The sequence below is a fragment of the Falco rusticolus genome, chromosome 5, assembly GCF_015220075.1.
Source record: "Falco rusticolus isolate bFalRus1 chromosome 5, bFalRus1.pri, whole genome shotgun sequence".
Classification (NCBI taxonomy): domain Eukaryota; kingdom Metazoa; phylum Chordata; class Aves; order Falconiformes; family Falconidae; genus Falco; species Falco rusticolus.
In genome coordinates, this window is record NC_051191.1 from 44499174 (window position 1) to 44524397 (window position 25224).

At 39.9% G+C, this 25224-nt stretch overlaps 1 protein-coding gene across 3 annotated transcripts in view; it reads left to right on the forward strand.

The window, feature by feature from the left end:
- ZNF277 (zinc finger protein 277) overlaps positions 1-25224 on the forward strand; it is a 54823-nt gene that overhangs the window by 3144 nt on the left and 26455 nt on the right. For all 3 annotated transcript variants that reach the window (XM_037389436.1, XM_037389437.1, XM_037389438.1), the window contains 3 exons: positions 19069-19267; positions 22385-22473; positions 24443-24525. In XM_037389436.1, the coding sequence (XP_037245333.1) occupies positions 19069-19267; positions 22385-22473; positions 24443-24525 (371 nt within the window). The remainder of the gene's footprint in view (positions 1-19068; positions 19268-22384; positions 22474-24442; positions 24526-25224) is intronic.

A 25224-nucleotide genomic window follows, 5' to 3' on the forward strand; every position in this document is an offset into this window, starting at 1 on the left:
CAGTATCACTGATACAGTTACCTCAGCCCTGTGTGCATTGCAAAATTTCACCCCCCAAAAGGTCCCAACACCACCACCCCCAAGCCTTTGTGAAGCCCAGATGCCTCTTGCATAACCCCCCTCTTAACTACCTGAAACCCAGCCCTTCCTCATTATCCTCTCAGAAACTTCTTCAAGCTTCTCACTTTTGTTATTTATGTTCAGCCATTCCTCATGTCATGCCCAGTAGTTTCTCATGTTAGCTAAGCCTCAGTCCATGGCCCAGTCATTGTCCTGTCTATCTGAGCACCCTTTCTGCCCTGTGTTCAGTTTCAGCTTCAAGAAGCTGGGCTTGCTGTCTCATCGCTGTGCTCTCAGGGTAACCCCTCTGCTTCTCAGGCCTCCGCCAGCCTGAGGTTTTGGTGGATGTTTTAGCTTCCAGTTAATTTTCTTCATGATTTTCCCCATCAAGCAAAAAAAGGGGCTTGTCTCTTCACTTCTGCAACAACTCCTTCATGGCTCTCCAGCTTTTCATGCTGTCCTCTCATCTGCTTGGAGCCTGCTTTTCATTTCTCACTTGTTGCCGCTGTTCCTCAGCTGCCTCCTGCTTTTAGAAGGCTCCTCTGATGCTCTAATGACAGTTCCTCAGCTGGTTATTCTCCAACATTAATTTGGTCCCTCCTGCCCTTGTTATTTCCTATACCCAGCTCAGGTACTCCTTTGGTCCTGCCCCTTTCCCTTCCACAGCCTCCACTGCCTACAGCTCTTCCTTTGGTCCCACCGCTCCTGTCCCGCTGCCATATGTCTCAAGAGCTGTTGCCCACAAACTGCTTCTAGATCCTGCTTTCACCCCCACTCTACATACTTTTTTTTTTTTTTTCTTCTTTATGCTTTTCCACCTCTAACTCCATATCACTCCTGGCTCTCCACCTGTGTGATCTGTCATCATAGTCCCTGCATCTTCTTCCCTGGTATTAAACTTCATTAGACCTGTTGGAGTCACAACAGCACAGAAGGTTGTGAGGCAGAGCATCAAAGCATGACTGCTACATCAGGTGCCTGGCTCTCAGCAGCATCGTAATCTCTGCTCTAAGGCAGGAGCAAATTAGGAGTCATGGAAAGATTAAGTTTCTCTGCAGCTCTCCTGCCTACTGAGCTGGGTAGCTAAAAGTCCACCCAAAAACTTTTGGGAGTGGGGGAAGTGAGGCATTTCTTGGGTCCCGTGTCCTAAAACACAGGTGGGATTTGGCCTCCATGTTGCTGCTTCACTTCTGTCTTGGAAGCTGGGAAGTAAGGAGGGGAGTGGACAAGTGTTTCCCTTTTTCTAGTCTTCAGTTACGTCCCCAGGTCATCAGTAACTCCTGAGGATAGCACTGTAGTGACAGCTGCCTTCGTGTTTGCCACTCCAAGCTATGGTTATGTTACAGGGTATGGTGCTGCAGGGCAACTTACACAAAGCTCACGCTTGCCCTGCTGAAGGAGTGATTAAAGCAGGTCCCCAGCAGTGGCCCCTGGCTGCCTATGGCTCTTCAGCAATGGAAACTTCTCTTACTCCCTTTCTGACTCCCTTTCCCTGGCAGAGCTAGGCAGGGAGGGAAATGGCAACAGCAGTGATACATGTGGCTGTGCCCAGACCTAAAGCCAGTTCTCAAGATGTGGAAAGCTAAGTAGGGTGGTACTTTTGAGTCACATTTTGGTGCCAAAACTGGCCGGGATTGAAGTGCACTAGTAAAAACACTGTAGACACTGAGCAGACACCCACACTGTCCAATTCAGAAGCACATGCACATTCATGGATCCCTTGAACATTACTGTGGCCTCTAAACCTGTCTGATATCTGTGCCTGGGCCCTCTTACCCAGAATGCAGGTTTCTTCCTGTTTGCTAGCAAATCCAACTTGGTGTTGGCTATCAAAATTGATATACACGCTCACATTTATCTCACTCATCACAGATCCCTCAAATATCAGCAGTGTCTCCAAGTCTGTTGGCTGGACTGCCTTTGCCAGTCATCAGCTCCCAGGCCCCTTGCCCAGCCACTGACTCAGACCCTGAGACTTTGCAGGTGCAGGTCCCCTTCTACTCACTGGCTACTGCAGTTTGAACCTTGCTAGCAAATTATGCATACGTACACATGCATACAGGGTTAAGTATAGAAAAACATGGACACACCATGATCCCTCCAGTTGTTGGTTCCTGGACCTCCAGACCTGGAGACCTGCAGCGTCTTTTGCAGTTGCTGGCACTTAGACCTTGCAGCAGTATCACATGTAGGACAGAGGGTGAATTATACAAAAATGTAGTTAAGTAAAGGATTTAGTAAGAAGAAAGGAAAGTCTGTGGTGATCAGGTGCAGGGTTTGATCAGAGAAACATAAAATGCAACTGGCCCTTTTTATGCCCCCCCACTCCCTGCCTCCATTTTCTGGTGTTTGTTCCCCGTCATCCTTCCCTTTCTCTGCCTGTGACCTCTCCTCTAAATTTGGCATAAGACATGACATACATAATCCCACAAGCCCCTTCTGATATCCCATAGCAAGTTCCATGTAGTTCCACAAAGACCCTTAAATATACCGTAATACATATGATAATCATGTTTCCCTTTTCTTCTCAGTGACAAAGTTCAGGCTGAACTTGTTTAAGGCTGTGTCTGAGTAGCTCCTTTAATGGCATAACTTCATGTGGTGAATGACGATGACATTGTCTCTCTTATCACCTGCTCATAAGTATTTGTTTGTGTGTAATCTACCACTTTTCAGTAAAAAAGAATTAACAAATAAGGATAGTCCTTAACCAAATAAGGAACCAGATGCCCTCCTGTCCCACACATCCTTAACACAGCCCCTCCTATTCAGATCAGCCCCCAGTGAGTGGGTTGCCTCCTTCCCTTCAGATATCCACATGGCTGTGAATAAGGAGCTGCTGGCTGCGTGCTGCTGTGGGTGAATACCCCAGCAAGGTGTTAGAGCAGCCATTACCCCAAGCATACAGCTGCCACTTCTTGGCTGCTCGTTTATCAGAGTTCCTCAGACGTTGGCCAGATGGGCTTACCCAGCCCACCCATATCTGCCTGTTTCTGTTTGATTGTTTTAGAGGTTGGTATGCTGCTCGGTACCCTTCCCTAAAACCTCGGCCAGTTCCAAACATTCACACGCGTGGTTGCATCCTCAGTTGTTACCCATGGGGTGCTTCCAAGCATTTAGAGTACCACCGGTGATCCGTTTCTTGGGTTAAATCTCTGTTCAGTGAAGGATTTCAAGACCTGAGGCTTCCGCCATACCATATTTTTTGGAGGAGAGAAAGCATTCCTTCTACCAGTAGGCATTATAAGCTCTGTAAAAGATCTTGGTTTGACACAGGTTAATCATTGTGAACTGAACAGCTAGCAATTATACCTGGAGGACAGGTTCGCTAATTAATTCTGTCAAGTGCAACACATTATTTTAATATGATTACAAGAGTGAATCTCTAAACAGTATTATTTTAAAATGTTTTAAGAGCATTTGTTGTGATTTTTAATTACAAATGCCATCTCATAGGCAGTTTAACCAGTTACCCAGTAAGAAAACGGATATTGTAGAGGACTGGAAATTACTAAGTTGTTATTTGTAAAGTCACCTTTTATGTGCTTCTGCGTTTGAAAATTAAAAAGGCAAAATCCTTTCATGTAACTGTTGCAATAAGATGTTAGTGGTTTTAGCCTTCACAGCACGTTTCTTAAAAAACTGATGATGGGAGAATATACAAGTGAAACTAAGTATTTCATTAAATGAATAGTAATGGATTAATAAAATAAGTAAATGGATTGTATTGCTTAGTAATACAGATCTGAACTGCCTGTGATCCTGCTGTAATTTTACAAATAATTGTGTCATAAATATGCACTTCAGCTAAAGCTGAAGACAAAGGGGCATCCCCGCACCTTGGCACTAATATGTAACTCCCATTAGCACAAGGGATAGGATATGTTATATTCACAAAAAAGTACCAAATAAAGGCTTGCTGTTTGGTTTTCTCTGAATTCAGACACCTGTCATAGCTTCAAAGCACAGATAGATGGCCCTTATCTTTGTTAGATACAATTTCTTTAACTGCCTACTAGTGGACATGCATGTGTATTTAATTCCAGTAATCTAAGCCAATTCTTGCCTGCTCAGTAGCAGGTAAAGGCTTTGGTACATCAACAAACTGCCAAGTATCAGCTGCTCTGTATACTAACTGGAGTTCTTTAAGAAGTAAGCTGCTTCAGACTACCTGATATGAGCCATGTATGCAGTTTACACATGATAACTTGTTCTTATGTTAAAGCCTTTCAGTTAAGCTCTGTGAAATCTCTGCTCAGGCTTTCAGCAATAGTGAGTGGTGGTTCATCAGTCCAGAGACGGATGAAGACCTTTAAATTGTCTCAGTATTAGCAAATACCTGATTCTTGCCCAAAAAGTCTTTCTGAGATGTGGGCATGTTTTATTTAGATGCAGAGGTGTGGACTAGGAGGGTATTACAAGGTTTTTCAATGTTCGAAGTGTAACACAGATGCCAGGATAATTTGTTACACCTATTGAAACATGTTGTTCATTGTTTTATTTTGTTTTTACTGAGGAGTGCTGGTTTTCTGGAAGAGCACCCAAGTTGTGAATCCTTGTCACAAATGATGCCTGCCAAAAGCTGTTCCTGTCATATGAACAGGTGATAGAGTTCTCCCCTTGAGACTTTAGCCAGCTTTCTTGATGAAGGGATGCAGGTTTCAAACTAGGGTACAGTTAGGATAAGAGTGAACAGTAGGAAAGGAAGAAAAGGGCTTAAATATAATGAAATTACAAGCGTTAGGTGTTTTAACTTCAGTATGGGTGAAATTCTTGTTTTTCCGAACAGCCTTCATAACCTTTCTGAACGCTGTGTGCTTCTTACTACCATGTCCTGTCTTGCAACCCCTGCTAGAACTCTGCATCTTTGTGTGAACATCTGCATCCTAAAACTACAGTTGCTACCAGGCTCTCTCTGAGGCTTCTGCTTCACATTCTCATCCAAGAATTCCCAGCAGGCTGAAGCTGGGAGAAAAGCCTGAAGGCATTTGAACGTCTTTCTATGGACCTTTTAAAATACCTTTAAATATTGCCTCAGTAAAATCCCTGCACAATGTGGGAAAGACCATGGCATTGGAGAACTAGGAGGGAAATAATGGGGTAACTTTTGTGCTGCTTTAAAGCAGATCTGTGTTTGTGAGGAGTCAGGCACGTTATCCTGACCTGTGGTGTCTCACTGAAGTCAGCGGAATGTGTTTCTGAAAGTGTGGGTTCTTTGCAGAGTTGTTGTCTCGAGTCATCAGTAATTATTTACAGTCACTTGAGTGGAAAAAACTGGCATCCAGTGACCTGATAATTCTTGAATTAAATAACGTATTGGTCCGTACCATTAAAACCACATAACCAGACTGAAACCGTGCTGCTTAGCTTGTGATACAACATGCAAATTTTTGAAAGATGTCTAACTACTAAACAGTAGAGCTAGGTCATCTGGGGGTGCGCAAGCAGTTTTCCTCAGTAAGAATATGCCAGATACTACATACTACATAAGAGCACAAATGTAATGTGTGTGGCTGTTTATGCAATACAGTTTTATGTTAGGGAGCTTCTGTTGCCCCACTTGGTAGGGCAGTAGATTTATGCTCTGTAGTATAAACAATAACACTTCTTGCTGTACAAATGTGAAACGCTCAAACTACTTTGTAGAGAAATAGTACCCATATGTAATTCTTTGATTATGGTATGGAGCCAGGAGTGCTCAACCGGAGTCTTTACTGATTTTCCAAAACATGCTACATGTTTTGGCAGTCAAATTGTAATTATGAAGTAAATGAAAAGGGCATTGTGTTTTGCTTGAGTTTATTCTCTGATTATAAAGGATTTTAGGTCATCAGTGTACAGCAGTAACTGTCAACTTTTAATGTTTTGGCACTATAGGGAATGGCGTAGTTGAAAGTCTGATGTCTGATCATTGATATCAAGGCCTGGTTTTCCAGCAAGTAATTCCATGTTCATGCTTGTTTGGCACTCTGTCCTAGTATTTTGCTATAGGAGACCTGTAAATGAGAAATTGTAGTAGATGTTTTGTCAGTGGCTTCAGTGGTCCAAAACTCTGATACCTGTCTTTTCTTAGTAATATGTTTCAGATGGGTTTCTTGAACTTCCCTTTTGATCTTTTTTGCCCTGTGTTTTCACTGGACCATCTCTTCCAAATGGTCTTTTTTCCACTTCCCTGTATTTTTCTCTAATTTTTATGACTGACAGACAGTGACCAGTGTGAAATGGCCCAGCTGCTTCTGTTTGATTCTTGCTTATTGAGATGTCATCCTCCCATTTTTCATCAGTGGCTCCATCCCCGAGGAGTAGCTACTTCTACTTCTTGCCCAGTGTAGTAGTAGCTTAAGAGCCTTCTCTTTATCCCTCTGGTATATAAGCTTTATAACTGGATACGCCATCTGTACCTCACAAGCTGGTATGATGTGGTGTGGCTCTGTCCCCATGAGCAAATAATAAGGTGCAGTAGATAAAGACAATTGGTGCCACAGTCTCTAACTATGTTACATGATTTGTTGTTTTTGTTTTGGATTACCTGTAGTCAGTCTTCCCACACCAACCAACCTCAATGTGCAGGTGTTCCAAAGCTGTCTGAAGAAAAGCCCCTTGGATTAGACCCAGATGTCTCTGCTGGGAGGTTGGATGCATTTCCTAAGTACCTGGACTCCATATGAATCTGATTTACATGCACCAAAACTGCTCTCTAAATGTAGCCAATGTGCAAAGCAGCCGGAGGATGGTTAGGGACTGCAGGAGTCCTGCGTGGGTCAGAACTGTGCTGAGATGCAAGAAGAGGGACAGGGCTGGTGGCTTGCACAGGGAAGCATGGTACAGCATCCTGCGATTCAGGACCACTTTTAATGTGTGTAGTGTGTACCCCAGGTCAGCCCTGGCAGTCCCATGATAGGAGTACACAAGACTCACAGTGCAAAAACGGGAATGGTTATGGAACAAATGCATGTAGTAATAAGTGATACTGCTGTTACCAGAGCATTTTGCTAGCATTTGTCTTGACCAGTGTGCCAGCATTGAATTTTATTATGACTCAATAATGCATGAATAAATGAGTGTAGAGCTTTTTCTCTGCAGGCTGGTATGTAACAGAAAGCATCCTGCTTGAGGTTTTAATTTGATTTTGTCTTATATGGGATGAAAGCATGCAGCCTGTGTTATTACTGTACTGATTTAATGTTCAGGAATCTGCGTGTATTTATGCAGTTAGCAAAATGTTGCCTGAAAAACATGACCAACTTGTATCACAAATCTAACATTCTAGTCCTGTTTCTTGAGGAAATTAATTTGAGTTATTTTACCATTCATGTCCCTGAGCTACATCAGCAGTATCAGTTAGTAACTGTGTATCATACTTAAGAAGTCAAAATCTGAGTCGTATGTTTAATGAATGCATGAAAGACAAGAGAAATTACTCCAGTATCACAAAAATACTTATTTCAAACTCTGGTACCCAGTCAGAATATGCTCGTAGAAATTTGATACAGCCTGCTGTGAGATGTCCCTTTGATCTAAGACTTCAGTATTTGAGCTCTGACTTGAAAATACTTTCATCTGAAATTAATTTTCAGAAATTTATTTATGAAGTATATAAATAGTGGATTATTTGAAATACAGTCAAAGCTTTGTTTTCCTGAGCTAAGATATCAATTAGGCTGAAGTATGTTGATCCGCACCACTGCATGCTATAATGAACTTTCCTTTTCAGCCATTGTTTTTTCCAGCTTGAATACCAATTTATGGAGGTTTGATTCTAAAAGTAGAAACAACTTATTTTGCTACTTTTTATCTGGAAAAGCTCCAGTTCACTGAGAAAGCAGCCACAGACCATGGAGCTTCTAACACCACAGTTAACAAACAAAATTTGGTTAAACAATTCAGCCTCGAAGGCTTTCTGACTGTCAGAATACCTGCAGCAGATTGCAGCCTGTACTGTCGGTATGAAACCCACAGACATCAGAATCTCAGAAATGGAACCTCTCAGGGTGCACTTTGAGGTTAATTCTAATTTATGTGAGTTTGAAAAAAATTAGTGTGACATTTAAAATGAAAATTTCACACTATTTTCCATTGTTTTTCTCAAATCGTTGCTTTTTTCAAAGAATGTCTAGCACTGGAAAAGAGTTATAAACCCTGTGATGCAAACATTTTAGTCAGGAGCACGGTAAAAATTCCTGTCATAATGACATGGGGGCATATCATAGGAATGGCTAAAGCAGGCTTTAAGTTTTTAGATGAGAATCACACCGCCTTTCCTTTAGCTAGAGAATGTAGCTAAAGCAATCATTTAAAAAGACCACTAGGCAATCCTTTTAACATCAGCAGGATGAACCTGCTTGGGAATTAAATCCTGTTAGAGGAATAGGACAGGTGACAAGAGAAAAGATAAGGGAAATCCTTGTAATGAAGAATTAGTGATCTCTACTAAATAATGACAACAAGAAGTAAACCAATTAACATATTTTATGTAGCAATGTTGGTGTAAAAGTTACTAGGCTTAGTACAGTAGTTGTTAAAAGCACTGCAAAGATAAATTTTAGCAATGAAGAATTTTTACTATCAATATTAAACACACTCTTAAGACCCCTCCTTTGTGGAAGAGCTAAGGTCACAATCACAGTGAATGGAAACTAAGATGTGCCTATTTCCAGCTTGCTAACGCTTACGGAGGCGTCAGCAGAACAGTGGTAGCATACACAAGTCCTAAATTCACATCCACATGTTTACTTGTGATGCCTTCCAGTACATGTTTTTAAAAGTTTTAAAATTATAGTCCTGATCAGCTTGGCATGAAATTATACTTTTCTTTTTTTTTTTTCCTAAGTAGTTTTCATGTGAAAAAGGCAGAAATGTAGTCTTTATACTTGAAGTTTAAAGCACCATTGTTTATGCTTTATTAAGATGCCTTTGATACGCTTTTCTATTAAATAGCAAGATAAAACACAGAAAAGCTACTAATTGTAATTAATTAGATTTGGATGATATGTACAAAAGAAGAACATAGATGATCACTTTTGTCCTTCCATTTCAAATTCTTGTGCTGGGTATTTTCTTCCTCTTCTCTGCAACTAAACATTCTGAGTTTCTGGTTACATAATTATCTTGTTAATCTTTCCAGATAATAGAGTAAGGTTTAATCATTGCTTCTTAATCCCTGATTTTAGTAGATAACATGGATCTCGGCTCTCCATGCCTACCATGTCACATAATCACATTGAACAAGAAAAGTTTGATATTATTTACTTCAAAAATGTCCTTTTGTTGAAGTGTCATATTATTCTAAATATCAGTATAAAAATTCATACAAGCCTAGGTAATTCACAAATATCAATTTTTAAAATCAACCATTTAATTACAGAGAAAATGTCAGGGAAGGCCACTGAGTATTGAGTACCACTTCAGAGTCTTCTTGATTTGCTTTTTTGGTTTTCTATTAAAAAACAAACAAAAAAACCAAAACCCAAAACAAACAAAAAACCAAAACAAAAACAAAACAACAAAAGAAGGGTTTTAGATCTTTATGGATGTTCTTTAAGACAGCCTTCACATATTTATGATCAACAGTTCTCATCTTGAAAATACACTGAGGTGAGTAACAAGTCAAATAGCCTGCCAAACTGATTAAGATTGTTCACGTAAGTAAAATGTTTGCACAGGTAAATGTTTGTAGAACTGACCATGGAGATTGCAAGGAAAACTTCATCCAAAGCCAGAATTCAGGAAAGGAAAAGCTTTGGTGAGCTTGTGTGGCAAAGGTTAAGATAAACAAGTGTTCTTGGAAGGAGGGAGCTGAGGCGTGAAGGGAGACTGATGGTTGGTGATGTAACTCATATGCATGCCACCTCTGTGCTGCAGAGGTTTTGGGTAGTGGGCAGGAAACAGAGAATTAAGTTTTATGGAAAATTGTGTAAAGGAATTAAACTGAACTTGGTTTCCTGATTCCTGTCACACCCTTGAGGAGATTTGAGTGCTGAAGGTGTTCAGAGGAGGAAGACTCTGGTAAGGGCATCCTGGAGGAGCAGGCAGAGTGGGGTTAGAAGGGAAGCTATAGCAGAGGTGTGGGAGACTGGCAGGCTGAAACTTGAGAACATGTTTTGGCCATGAGAGTAATGAAAAACTGCATGCCAGTCACAGTGCAGCTCATATGGAATAGGCGTGTTCTGTCCTGCAAGCCCACAGCAGCACCCGTAGCTGAGGGAGGCCACACAAGTAAGTCCTACGGTACCTCCAAAGGAATCACTAAGAATTTATTGACTGGCAAAAGTGGATGAGAGTGGATGTGTTAGGACTTGACAGATATTTCAAAGATGTTGCTAAAATCAAGGAAATACCTGCTGTGAGTCCAAACTATAGCCTTCACTGTGCAGTGAAACTGCAAAGCAGAAGTTCTGCTATTAATCGTCACATGGGTGGTCACTTGTGGCGATTACTGTTGTGCGTTTTTTAATTCGAACTGTTGGACAGGAAAGGTGAGGAAAAAGGGGGGTAAACATACATTTGTTTAGTAATTAGGGCAAGGCATGTTTTCCTAGTTTGGCTAAGAGTAGGAACTGGGTTTGTATTTTGAGTATAACACAGATGCTCCTGCAGTACTACTTTCACCCTTCAGGTATTCTGTAAACAGAAGTGGTCCTAATTTTGCTTAACAACAGTCATTAAAAATCAGAGTAGCTCTGAAGAGTGTAATAAAATTATTCAAAATTTCATTCTGAAATAAATAAATAGTTTCATGTTTGTGACCAAGATATCAAAGCCCGCATTTAGTTACGCTAATGCAATTCCATGCCGTTTACATGGGAATGAGGTGTTATGTGGCTCTGAGCTTGCACAGAACCTGGCTGTAGTATGTTAAATATTTATAAATTGCATATTAACATTGGCACTTAAATATTGTTATGAATGTTTATTAGGGTCACTTTAATTCCTGTGTGTGCATGTGTGTCCCTCTCAATGTGAGAGCAGTGGCTTTGCTCTAGTCTTTATTTTTATTGATGCAGGGGATTGTCTGGGCTCAAGCAGAAAGACGACAAGCAGCGGTATATATCTGCTGGTGAACTGGGCAGTAATGTAGTCTATTAGTTAAACATGATCTTATTGGCAAGCACATTGGTTTTGTTTTATTAAAATTCCAACACTTCATATTTTTATTAATCACTTTCCCACTCCTTCTATTCACTTGTATTCTGATGCCTGTGCACCGGTACCCATAGCAACACTTGTTAATGCTAATGAAACTGCAACATCCTAAGCTCCCCGACAGAGCAGCCCTGTTAAATATGGCTATTAAGCACAGTTGTATTTCTGTTAGTTCCAGCTCCCAGCAGACACCTGCTCTATAGAAACTGTGTCCTGAGATATTAGGATTTGGTAACTCACAGCTTTTCGTAAAGCTGTCATTTGACTGGAGTAAAATTCTCATATTCCAGACAGTGGATGCTACAGAATATGTATGGTTTCAGTGAAACTGACAAGGTTTAGCTGTAGGATTAACTACTCTTTTGAAGTGCCCATTTGCATTCAATGAAAAACCGGGCAGGGTTGAGACTGACTGATCTTGGGGGCAGTTAGAGGATATGTTGTCTCCTAAAGCACATGGACATTTTAACTAAATATCAGTCTTAGCGTGTTAACAAGCAGAAGTAATAGCTAAATAATTCCTCATGAACTCAGACTCAATTCAACTTCATGGAAGTACTTCAGCACTTTAATATATAGAGGCAGGAAATGGCAATGTACATTGATTCTTCTTTTACTGAGGAACATATTTGCATGTAGTATTGGTGAGAATGATGACAGCGTGTTTTATTTCTGTTATTCTGAGTTTTGTTTTTGAATACTGTTTATTTGGCAAGTCATTAGTCATCCATCTTTTATACTGTAGAAAACAAAGGAAAAATCCTGTAATCAGTATAAAATCTCTTCCAAGAATATGACCACAAATTAGGGAATGCTGCTGTGCCAACGAATAGATGCTGCAGTGCCAAGGCTGCAAAACTGGAAGCTGTCATGTGTGTATTTCAAGTGTCAAGCCAGTGCTTCTCAATACTCATTTTCGTTATAGCTCAAAAAACCTTGAATACTAGACAAAGCTTTAAAACTACTCATTTCCCAACTAATTTTAAACACAGCACTGTTTTGTGCAGAATTACCTGTAGGAATCCAGCTTGTTTCCCTAATGTTACAATAGCTGGGGGTCTGGTCATTTTGATAACTAAATCGTTTTGCCATCAGTGTGAGCTTGGGGGAGCGTGCTCAGCCTGTTTTCCAGTGAGCATCTGTTACGCTGTTAGTGTGGAGTGCCAGGTTTGCTAGGTGTCTTTTGTTTTCCTGTCATTCTTTCTCCCCTTTGTTCTTTACATGTCTGAAAACCTCCGTCTTTTACTCATTGTTTGGGCTCCCTTATTTGCCTGCATATCTCTGTAGAGTTCGTTTTTGGTTTAGGATCATTTCAAGTTCCTGTGCTAATCTCCTCATAATATTAACCAGCTGTATTAATGAGATAATAAACCAGACTTGTTGGTAATGAATTGATTCATTCAACTACTGGACTTAATTAGAAAGACACTTAACATTCCAGCAGATGTTCTTATTTTGTGTCATTATCCTTGTGTTACCAATAGTGAGCTTATGTACTCTGCATGTCTATATTTACATAATACACTTTTCAACCTGAAGCTTTGTTGTTGTGCCATAAACTGCAAAAAATTACATGAAACCTGTAAAAATGTGTCTTAACCTGATTTGTATGAATTCCTCATTTCATTTCTCAGACTATGTACAGTTTTGAATTTTCAGAATATTCCTCATCTTATGCTAAATCTTTTTAAAATTAGTTAGAGTTCTTATTTCCTTGTTAAAAACCCTTGTCTTTGGACTTGTATCTCCTTTTTGTTCTAGTCTTGTGACTCTCATTACTTTTCACCTGGTGGCAAAGCTTCAAAAAGAAGGATGCGAGTGCCCCTCTCCTCATCATTCCCTGCAAACTAATTGAGGGAGTTCCTCCCTCGGCTCCCTAGTTGCCTGCTGGAGGGGTTTGCCTCCCCCAAAAGTCTGGTGCTTGAGTCACAGCTGCAGGTTGTACCCCAGAGCCCCAAGCCATGTGAGTTAGGAGCTCTAACAGTGAAGTTATTGATCTGAACCCCAGTACCTCCACTTTCCAGGTAGAGAATGTAATTTATGCAGCAGCGTTCAGTGTGTCCCCAGATCTAGTAAGAGCACAGTTAGATGTGCAACCAAGAAGAACTGAGCACGACAGCTCTTAATGCATTTAGTATGTTACATATGCCTACGCTGGCAATAATAGGTTTTGCAAACTGAAGTCCATGCTGGGTGTTCTTGTTAGGAAGCATAGTGATAAAATCTTAAGTGTTTTCCTTTGTGTGTAATGCTTTTGAAGGAACGTTGCACGCTTTGTTAAGGCATGCTTATGGTAAAATTACATGAAGCAGCTGAAGCTGTTAAGCTGAGAAGAGAGGAGGAAGTTGAGATAAGAGGAAGGTCCTGTTTCATCTTGCTGCTTCTCGCCATGCACTTTTTAGTTTGCTCTTGTATGTGGTGGACTCTTCAGTGAGCATTTTCAACATTATTGAGCAAAAAGAAGGGAAGTGAGTAGTTCTGTCTGGTTAGAGTTGAATCGACTCCTCCAAGGATTTGCCCAGCCTAGGAGCCAGCACAAGCACAAGGGCAATAGCAGATAGTTTGCAGTGGTAGGGTAAGGTGGAGAAAGACAGGATAACAAGACATCCCTTCTCTTTCTGGTGGCAGCAAGCTGTTATGCTGGCTAAACCATCTCTGAGAACTTTGCCTTTCACAATTCATCTTTAAATGCTGAATCTTACCTTCGTTTTCACACATCTATTGAATTGGCCATAAAATTACACAGCATATTGCTCTGTGGTAATTCCATGTGTGATTGTGCAGGTAGAGTACATTGCCTGTACTGCTGTACTCTGTATGAGAACTGTGTGGGTGTTAATGTTTACTTAAAGTGCAAACTAACATTAGTTTTGAGTTGAGAACAATTGTGTTTTCAACTAAAAATGTTCCAGTAAGGAAAATGAATGCATTTTGACCCTGTTGCTTCATTAGCTGTGAAGATTAACTAGTCTATGTTATAACAACAGTTAAAATAAAGCCGTATAATTACTGTAATAGGCAGCCTTTTATTTCATTTTCTTTTTATCACTGTTGTAACAGTGTGTAGAGTTCCTGTGCAGGGACCAGGACTGCATTGCACTAGGTATCCTATGGGTGCGTATAAAGAAAAATAGTGCTCATTCTAGTTTCGAAAGTAATTTGTGTAATCCAAATCATTTTCTATACCGTCTCATTGTCAGATGTCTTCAAAGGATTCATTTTATTTTCCTCTGAAGAGCTGGGTGTATTTCTTAGTCTTTGCTGTCAAAGAATATATTCCTCTAGTCTTTGTTTTCTATTCTACATTTTCTAGCTCTGAATTAGCTGTAAAAGACCACAATTTTATCTGTCCTTTTAAAGGTTGGACAACATGGTGTGAACTGTCAATTCTGTGAATGAGAGAGGGATTTTCTTAGTTCCTAAGTTCGGTGGGCTTTCTGTGAAGACTTTGGAATATCTGTTTGCATAACAGTCATGCTGTTTTTCCATTAGGCAGAGGAGGAAAATTCAGTGGTGACAGGATGATTTGGCAGAAATTTAATGGATGGATTTTATAGGGCTCTGTTCTCATAGGGAGCTAGGTCCTGTACTGTTCACCACAGACACAAATAGGAAGCTGATAAATTTTGCTGTTTATAGACTTTTTTTTTCCCACAAGTGGTAAGCTTGAGGGCCAAATGAAGCATTACAGAAGAATATTATGGTATTTGAGTGAACTGGACAAAAAAAAAAGTGCTATTCAGTGTTAATAAATGCAGAGAAACACAGATGGGAGTGAACACAGTATGTCCACTGTCTTGTACATTAACACCTGATTCACAGCTTCTCTGAGACTTTGAAGATAATTCAGTGATCCTAAAAGCAAGCAAATGCTAGGAATAAAAAAGAAATAAAGAAGAGATTGAGAAAAAACTGTGCTCATTTAGAAACCCATCTTCTTCCACTTGAGCATTTTGAAGCGACCCCTCATCCCAGCACATGAAGAAAGGTAGTGCAGAAGTAGCCAAGAGCTGAGCAAGGACAACAAGGAATGAAGGACCATTAGGAGAAGATGAAATGTTGCTGCAGGTTTTTGTAGGTGTTAAAAGACCAACAATTTCAAACAGTGTAGAAAAAAATCCATGGAGAGGGAAAAAAACCAACCCAAACCAAAACACAAAAACCAACATAAAATGCTGTTAAACTGAGGTACTTGTATAGCCTGTGACTTAAAACTCTCAGCCCTCAGATTTCTGGAAGACTATGCTATTTGTGTGACTCCTATTTGTTTGCCCTATTTTTAGACACTTCCCCAGGTAATTGCTTCTTGCCATTGTCACCCAGGGCACTTGCACTAGAGGGATGTTTAATCTGACCCTGTGAAGTCATTCTTGTAGCAGTATATTTTAAGAGAAAAGTTCACTGCCTTCCCCTGATTTTCCAGTGTGTGTGAATGTGGGAGTCCTGGTGGAGTCTGAGAAGTTTATCTTGAGGGGTTTTTATTTCCATGTTAGCCCTTAGCTGTGCTTCAGTTAACAGCTTTTCTTCAGTACCTGTGGCCACTCTGCTCCATATACAGAATCAAAATTAGCTGGTTTTGCAGAGATTTCAATAATATGCTTAGCTTTATTTGTACCATTTGAGGCTTGTGCTATGTGTTAGTCCATTAAGTGCTGTGCTAAAGGCTGTGCATCTTTGTTCAGCTCTATGCATTTATTCTCTTGTGCAGTGTTTTTTGCAGCAGATGAATACAAAGATATTTTCATGAATTCTTTTTTCCCCTCACCTCCTCCTTTAAGTGCCTTTGAAATAAATTGCATAAGCCTCTGCAGTTGCCACACTGGTCCAGTAGTCTATAGTTTATTCTCTTTTAGTATTAGCTACTCTCTTTGGGCAGCAAAAAAAAACTTCACCCCAGTTTATTCCTTTCAGCTCCTCACCACTGCAATTGAAGATTAACAGCTCTGTTCTTCCAACCCAAACAATTGCTGTTCCTGAGCACTCATGCTAAATAACTCTATCAGCTCCTTGTGTATGTTGAGTAGCAGTTCCTGCCATACACACCTATCTTGAAAGTTGATTTGTTGAAGCAGATGATAGGCACGTGTTTATTTGGACTTCTAAATGTTTAAATAGGTCATTGCAAGAGACCTAAACTGAAAATGAACAAAAAGCAGTGTAGCTGCGTACTGGGCACAGCTGAACTGGCTGACAGAGTATCTTCTTAGTTCTCTTGGCATCAGTGAGAGTCAGCAATTGCAAAGGAAATTAAGTTGCTCTACTTTTCTCAGTAAACATGTTTTAATTATTCTTTAGCCTAAAAACTAATACTGACTGTAAGAATACACAAAGCTAGATTCTTGCAGGTGACAGCAGTTTTACTTGGGAGAGCTGACCCTATCATGAGGACTGCTCTAGCACTTAGTGCAGCAGCTGCTATTCTTAAAGTAGGAAAAAAAGGAACAACTTGTACAATGCCAGTTTGATAAAGAAATGTCTAGGGAAAGGGAATGGGCTGAAGCGCAGGTAAAATTACAACAGGAAAAATGTTAGATTGTCAACAGCAGTTGTATTGCTCCAGGTAATGCCATGCTCTGCCTGCTGCCATCTCTCTGTGCTGCTTTTTATGGTATAAACTGAATTCAGTGTAACCCAGCCATCAGTCTTCAGCCAAGTCACTGACTTTCCAGGAAGTTTTATTTTTCAGACATCCTAAGTAGAAGCCTCAACAGTTGTACATGGCAGATACATTGTTCCAGGAGCAGCATGGAAATGATGAAGCTGTGTTTCCTGTGATTTTATACCCCTTCTCACTTGCGGCTCCCGGTAGCTCCAGCTTACTGACAGTTCCCTGGAGCAACCCCATCAGGCAGCCATCAGTACATGCTGTGGCTGCTCTGGAGCACCACATGTCCACGCTGGCTCGCCGGCCACTGCTGAACAACATGTGCAATGGATGGCAATCTCATTTCCCTCTCCGTGCCTCTTCCTTTACCTGAATGGAAATTTGTCACAGAACTTTTAGGAGCTTCCCAGGTCCATCTCTGTAACTGTAACGCTTCTTTGGTTCTTTTAAAGTCAGGGGTGGGGGGAGCACTGTTCCATTAGCTTATTTTCCTAGGGGAAAAAAGCTAAATGGCTATGGTTTTTTTTAAATTATTTATCAAATTTTCCATGTGGACAAGTTACCAGGTTATCAGATTTAGTGTGGTTGCCAATGTATGATACATACACGTGAATTTTGTAGGGTGAAAGTTGTCATACATTGATTCTTGTATCTGGTAAATATTGTTTATTAAAGTTCCTTTAAACATACCCATTTTAAAATTCCTGCATGACAAAATAATAGACTTGGAGAAGGCCTTTTTCTTAGTTCTTTAGAACCCAGGCGGTTCCCTCTGAACCTCAGGAAACACAATTTCACTGGGAGGCTGGCTGAGCACTGGCACAGGTTGCCCAGCGAGGTGGAGTCTCCATCCTTGGAGATACTCAAAAGCCATCTGGACATGGTCCTGAGCAACTGGCTCTAGGTGGCCCTGCTTGAGCAGGAGGATTGGACCAGAGAGCCTGCAGAGGTCCCTTCCAACCTCAACCATTCTGTGGTTTTGTGAAATTTCATTTTTCTACAAGAGGCATCATGTTGCTGCAGGAATCCATACAGTTTATTCTCCTTCTGCACAAGTTAATTTCATACCACAAGAGTCAAGGAGACCCGTGATGGTTGTTTTTTTTCAGTTTTCATCCTCAAAGTGTGGGAAATATTGGGGAGCTTTTCCTGCGTGCTTTTACTCTCCTTTTGCTGTCCAAAACTGATGTAGCTAAAATCAAAGATACATACTGAAATTGGCATTTGCTTCAAAGATAAACTCTTAGCAAGGACTGAGGTATGATTTGTTTGGGAAATGAACCCCGTGGTTTATTTCTGGACAACTGGAATTTGGTTAGGCTAGGGAGGTCAGCTGTTGAAATCTGTTGATCACACAGTGTTTCTTAATAAATTAAACTAATTTATACCAGTGGAAGAGCCTTACAAATTTACACTGCTACACACATATACCCTGGGTCAGTCTGCTTGTTTGCAATACTACTGCAGTACTGTGCAATCCACCCACTTGTTGAACTACAAATAGCAGCGAACCTGGAGAACATAAGCCGTTGACTCACCAGTGTGTGCTTCTGCCGTTTGAGCAACCTGTTTGATTGGTGCAGTATAGTGCAAACACAGGCCATTGACCCTTTTACATTGCGCGCCTCCTCAACATCTGTGCAGTAAGAAAGTGTTTCAGTGGGCACAAGCTTCGATGTGGCAGTAATCTTTATCAAGAAGAGTCTTTTCCTTTGTCACAGAACAGTAAATGAGATACTCATGAGGAAAAAAAAGTCAAGAAACGCGTACAGACATTCAAGAGTCAATCAGAAAATTATAGAAGTATTGTGCAATAAATAAAAGTATAATTAGGAGAAATCAACATACAAAACAGTTTGTGCTATACAGTCTAAAGCCTTCCTGACAGTACAAGGAATGTGGCAAAGAGAGTAGCTTCATTCATACCGGCAGGTAGACTAGGTAGTGAGAGGAAGAAAAGTGGGTGTCTCATCATAAAACTTCCTTTGGTAATAAGCAGAGCTCTTGTGTCTGTTTGACTTCATGTCAGCTGGGAGTTTCAGTTGGCTCAGATACTTGAGAACTGTCCTGTGCTAACCTCCCACTGTCCTTCTTGAAAATAATGCAGTCATCTCACTTCCAAGCACTGTGTTGGAGTGATCCATGCAACAAAACTGGGACCCAGCAAAACAGGTTTTGCATGTACTGCCTAAAAGTACTCCTCCAAGTAATGTAGATTTATTCACTTAGTCAAAATTAATTATTTTTTTTATTTGTTTTAGATACGGAGTGTATTTTGGAGCCTCTGTCTCTGCCAGAAAGTCCAGGTGGTGTTGCTGCTGTAGAAGGTTCTCCATATGTGCCTTGTATTTTCTGCAAAGAATGCTATCTCTTAGCAGAACAAAAGCAGCTCCTGAAGCACATGATCATTGAACACAAGCTTGTCATAGCAGATGTGAAACTGGTTGCAGATTTTAGAAGGTAAGGGTTATATTGTTTACAATGAGTGTGTGTGTGTGCAGATAGAAACCTTCAGAAAACTAGAGGTCATCATTTTAAAGTACTTTAAAAAGCGTTAGGATGTTGTGGGAGGATTTTTATTACTTTTTCAATGAGTTTTTGTTGCAGGATTGTAAGGCTGTTTTCTTGTACCCTTCTACTGTCCAACCCCTAGATGTTCCGGGGACCAGGAGACTTGATATTGGAATACAGGGCAATTCCTGTGTTAGACATTCTTTGACATATCCTAGGGACTTTTCAGGTCCTGTCACTAATCAAGAAGTTGTGTACAAACAGAAAGTTGTTTATTTCGTAAAGCACATTCTAAACAATTAACTCTTCTAATCTGGGGTTTTATTCGTATAGGACAAGGCTATTTGTACCACTGTACAATGTCCTAAAGCTGTGTATTGTATGCAGAAGTTGCTCAGTACAGGATCTTTTACATTCTGGAATGAAATTCATTTGCCCTATTTTAAGGATGCCAGTATTTCCCCATAGAAATCACATTTAACCCTTGACTATACTTTACAGCACTGTGATCTACATACAACTGTGACTCCTCCAGCTGTGTCATTGATCATCTCAGCAGGGACGCATTTGGCTTTCTCTCTCTTAACTTCCTCCAGTAGCTGGCATGGTCCCAGCTGGCTTGTAACTTCAGGGACAAGGCACTTGCTTGGCATTTTGCTTTCACACACAGCAATGTATGGGCCAGGTGGTAGATTAGATGGTACCTGCCAGTTTATAGATAGTTCTGTTACGGTGTTTAAATGTTAGCTGGATAATTTCTCAACTAAAAAGTTTTCTAGTAGGTCTTCTGTGCCAAAGTCAATAACTTCTGTCTATCAAGATGCCAAAAAAAGATGAAATATTAAGATGAAATTAAGGAAGAGAAATGTAAGTCATATAAATCCTTATTCAGATGTATGAGCTTAACATTGCTTAAAATTGAAAACTGATACTTGTTTTAGTTTGGTTTTATGCTGAAAGCAGGCAGTACAAGAATGCAATGTTCTTTGGAGATAATGCTAGCTTCTTCAGATAAATAAAAGGATTTGAGCTGCTCAGTCATGGACCACTAGTTTAAGAGTGCTCAGAGGATTATTCTGTGTTAATAGAAATGTATTTTAAAATCACCTTTTTGAGAAAATGAGCATTTAGATTCTTTTTGCTGCTAATGCAGTTGGAAGATAGCCAAATCTTATAGAATGTGGCCCCAGGATGTGAAATGGAGTTGCTACTCTGAAGTGTGCCTTCTCTTATTTGCTGTACTGAATATCAGTGAAACAGTCTAGTACTATGCTATACATAGAATGATCTAATACTATACAGAAAAAGGAAGTATAATCTGTGTTAAACTGAAGTGTGGAAAATAACTATAAAAACAGTATTTTTTTTTATGCTTAGCAGTGAGTTACAATCGGTCTTAGGAATACATTTCTTGACGGAACTACAAGTGGAGAATCCAGAGGAGAGCAATGCTAATGGAAAACTTTTTTTACTTTTTTTTTTTTTTTTTTAATAATCTTGGAAGAATAAAGATAAGCTGGCATTAGGGCAAGGGGAACAGACAAGGGGAATAAGTTTCCATTGCATGACTGGACATGATCACTCATAGACGCTAATCACTTATTCTGTCTCCCTGGAAGTATGACAAGGCATTTGCTTTATATGATCGTTGATTATTTGGGTTCAGTCTTATGATATGAAATCCCTTAACAGTAAGCTTCACAGCACAGATGATTATGGTTAGGTGAGTTTGTCTGAATGATGTTCATTAATTTCAGTGCAGGGGATAGTCTAAATGACGTCTTGAAATCCCTTCATTTGCACATTTATGTCCTTAAAGATCAAGGATGGCTTATTCTGGAAGACTTGCTGTTCTATGTAGCAGCAAGACTGCTTTATTGTGCATTATCAACAGTGGAGTAGGCAGGGGACAACAAAATGCTTGCCTGTTTCTGACATATAATGATGCTTCTGAATGAGCTTCAGCCATGCCTGCTGGCTTCACTGTGCTTAGCTGTCTGCTGTACTGGAGGTTAATCCTCTCCATGTCAGACTTAGCAGAAACAAGTACGTGCTGCAGCTGAAGTCCTTATCTATTGAGTTAGATGGCAAATAGAAGTAAATGTGAACCACTGTGGGATGTGATAGCTGTGGCAAGTACACTTTTAGATGGCACAGGTATTAAAAGCTACAACTATTTAGAAATGTCCTCATAGTAATGATATCAGATTTTTTTATCATTCTTTTCCTAATATGCTGGCATGTCAGTAGGAAGCTGTCATTGAATAGTTAGCCTTTATCTTATTGACTCTTGCATAATTCATACCATGCACATGAGACATAAGTATAAATATGTGTGCACTTAAGCATTTTCAGATTTTTTTTTTTTTTTAGTAAGATTCTGAATAATTAGCACAAGGATTGCTTGAATCCTTAATCCATCGTATAATTGAAGGTGATATCTTCTTGGTTAGACAGTAGCTTTTAGTTCAGTAGAAACCTAATCTCAGTTGGGATCTGTTGATGGTGCTGTAATACAAACAATGATAGCAGAAGAATGTTTTTAAACAACTCTAGTTGATGGGTTAAACCTTCAATTTAGTTAGGTCTTTCCTCATTCTGTCTACTACCCCACCCCCAGGTGTTTGGGGACCTCATTTTTCTCTCTTTCTGGTTGTCTGCCAAGCTACAGCTTTCACTGTGACTCCACAGGAGACCTGCCAGAACCTCACTTTTGACAAGTTGATGTTTTTACCAGGTTTCAGATTCCTGCCTGCATTTTGTAGAACACAGAGCACAGTATTTTGGGAATTTGAGAGTATTCTGTAGTATATCTTCTCAGTAAAGATGCATCTGAATGGCATTTCTGTCTGACAGGATAGTTAAACCCAGTTTTAATGGAAGTTGAATGAATTTAATGAATTTGAAAATTAAATTAAAGGAAGGAAAAAGAGAGACAGGAATTAAAAAAAATCCACAAAGCACTTTGGAATTTAGAAGATGGAAAATACAAGAGCTGATCAACTATTTATTAAAGTTTTTTCAATGTTTCCTTTTTTACTGGTCATGTCTCCCTTATTTTCAAAGGTACATCTTATACTGGAAGAGGAGGTTTGCAGAACAGCCCATCACAGACTTCTGTAGTGTGATAAGAACAAACTCAGAAGCTCCATTAGGTAAGTATGCTGCTTGCTTACTCTCTGTTGGCCAGATCATATGACAATTTGACATATACTGCTGCTTTGATCAGCCAAGTGTGAAGTAATCTGACACAGGTCAGAAAACCACAGAAGTGATGTTTTAACTCTTAACCACATACTCAAACTTACCTTTTCCAAGGATCGCAACATGTGCTTCAGCACTGTGCTGCGGGAGGATGAGCTCAGTACATGCTTAAATGCACTGCCCAACTGGGGCCGGTTGCACATCGAGGCCTAAGAAGCAGTGCTGCTTACATCATGGCTGGGGAGGCTTTGGTACCCCCTGCGTAAATAATTGGTGACAGTTCTCCCAGAAATGTGGAGAAACATTTCCAGTGACTTGTCTTTTCTGACTTCACTCTGTCCACCACCCCTGCTGATGCCACTAACTCTTCATCACGGCCACAATCATCCTTCCTTTCCCCTGCCACTGTGCTTACTGTCCCGAGAGTATTAGGAGACAATATGTTCACAGCAGGGGTACAAAGACTGCCACTTTCTGGGCTCCAAGACTGCTGCTTTCTGGGCTCCAGCACAAGCCCAAAGGCCATACCATACTTCACAGCTCTGGTGTGTTGGCACAGTGGGGCATTCCATCGTAAGGACAGTGATGACTGTGCGAAGGAGGTGTTTTTCTCAGAAGTGGCTGATGCATTTCTTTGGCTTCCCCTTTTCTAACAGGGAAATAGAGTTTACCTGAAAGCAGATAAAAGAACATTAGGGCTTTCCTACATCTTTAATTCTCCATGGAGAGCTTTACAGAGAGGAAGAAATGCACGCTGCTGGTGTCAGAGATGAATGGAAGGTGGAAACTGGGTATAAAATGGATGAAAATAAATTGGTTTAATTATTCAAACTGTATTTAAGAAAAATAGTTCTATAAAACATGAAAATCAGTCCAAATATCATAATTGTGTTTCTCTTACATAAGTATGGGTTTGCTTCTGAAATGTTAACAATTAACACTCAGTTTGAAAGTTGCAAATCAAGCATCTGATGTCTGAGCTTGCCAGAATTATAAACCATCAATAGCTCTTCCAGAGGACAATGAACATACTTTGTTATTTGGTTGATAACAAATTTGTTAATTTTAATGGCTAGCTCCTTCAGATTTGATAGCTCAGGAATCAGGGGTTTTGTCTTACTTCACACAGGCTTCTGTATGAAAAGATGGGAAAGGCTGAAATCTAGCAAGTTTAAAACTGTAAAAGACTTAATAATGGTGACTTCAGTTCACCAACCACATAACCCTTTGATTAATACATGAGTAACTTACAAAAATATTTTGCATTTGCGTTTTTGTTTTCTTATCTGCTGAGTATTTTTAAGGTAATTTATTTGAATAAGATTTGTTTTATTATTAAATTGGATATGAACATAAATAGTAAAAGGTTAGTACAAGTAAATTGTGGGTGAAGCACAGAAGTGTATGTGTTGCTAAACAGTTGTCGTGCATATTGGCAGATGGAACGAGATCTGATGGTAATGTGATCTGTCAGGGTAAGGGGAGGCTATACCAAATGATATTAACTACTGGAAACTGACCATTACTTAAGCAAATAACTGAAAATCCCACATGCAAATGAAATTAAAGGTGATTTCATGTTTCTTTCATGCTGACTTTATACTGTAAATGATGAAAATTGCTTTATGTCTCCCAAATAACCATCATAGAAAAGAGTAAAGCTGGTAGTGGAGAAAACCTATGCAAGACTTTTGTCTTTGTACTGCAAAATATATAATGTAAAAGTCTTGTAAATATGTATATACAAATTTTTAAGCATGTTTCATTAAATTTGAAATTAAAATAACTGACTTTTATGGATTTAAAAATGCTTTCTCAGTTTCTTAACACATACCAAAGGTTTAGCAAATTATATGCCAAAAACAGTCAAAGCAGCTGCAACTTCCCATCCTTTATACCCACTTCCTAATCTCTTAACAGAAGAACAGGACAATTATTTTCTTCTATGTGATGTTTTACCAGAAGACAGATTACTTAGAGAACAGCTTCAACAGAAAAGACTGGTAAGAAATTACCCTTGTTTCATTTTTTGAGGTAAACAGTTCCATAGTGTAATATATGGTAACTCAGTGGGCATTTTGAAGTGAAAGCATGTCCTGGGTTTTTTGCTAGACTGCAGAATTCTCATTTTTTTGTATATTTTTTAAGCTTTTACCCTGGCTGCTGCACAAACATAAACAAACGCCTTGTTTAAAGATTTTCCCCTGGAATAAATTTACAGGCTGTATGTCAGTGTTCCACATGAGTGGAAAATAAGCCCAGAGCACTGAAAAAGGCTGAGTGTGCTGAACAGTTTTTTTCTTGCAAGAATCTGCAATGCATTGACACACTATCTTTTGTGTAATAATATACATGTAGGAAAATTAGCAAAATAAAACTCGGTGTGGGATGCTGTGAAAAGGGAAGGTGATACTTATTTACAATATCTTCAAACATGTTGGTTTTTTGCATTCACACTCTCTTACCCAGATTTCATGAATTCACACTCGCATACTCACAGGCAGCACGGTGCATGAGCAGAGGAAGTCTGACCAGTATTGTTTCTGTGGGATGCAAAGGACAAGAAATGCCAGATGTTGAGTCCTCATGAACTGCTCTGGTTCTTCTTGCTCAGTGATGGCAACCTAGTACTTTGGACAGTTCTCTCATATCTTTCAGGAGTTGTCAGTTCTGAATGGGTGGTCCTTCATGTTAAGCTCTTG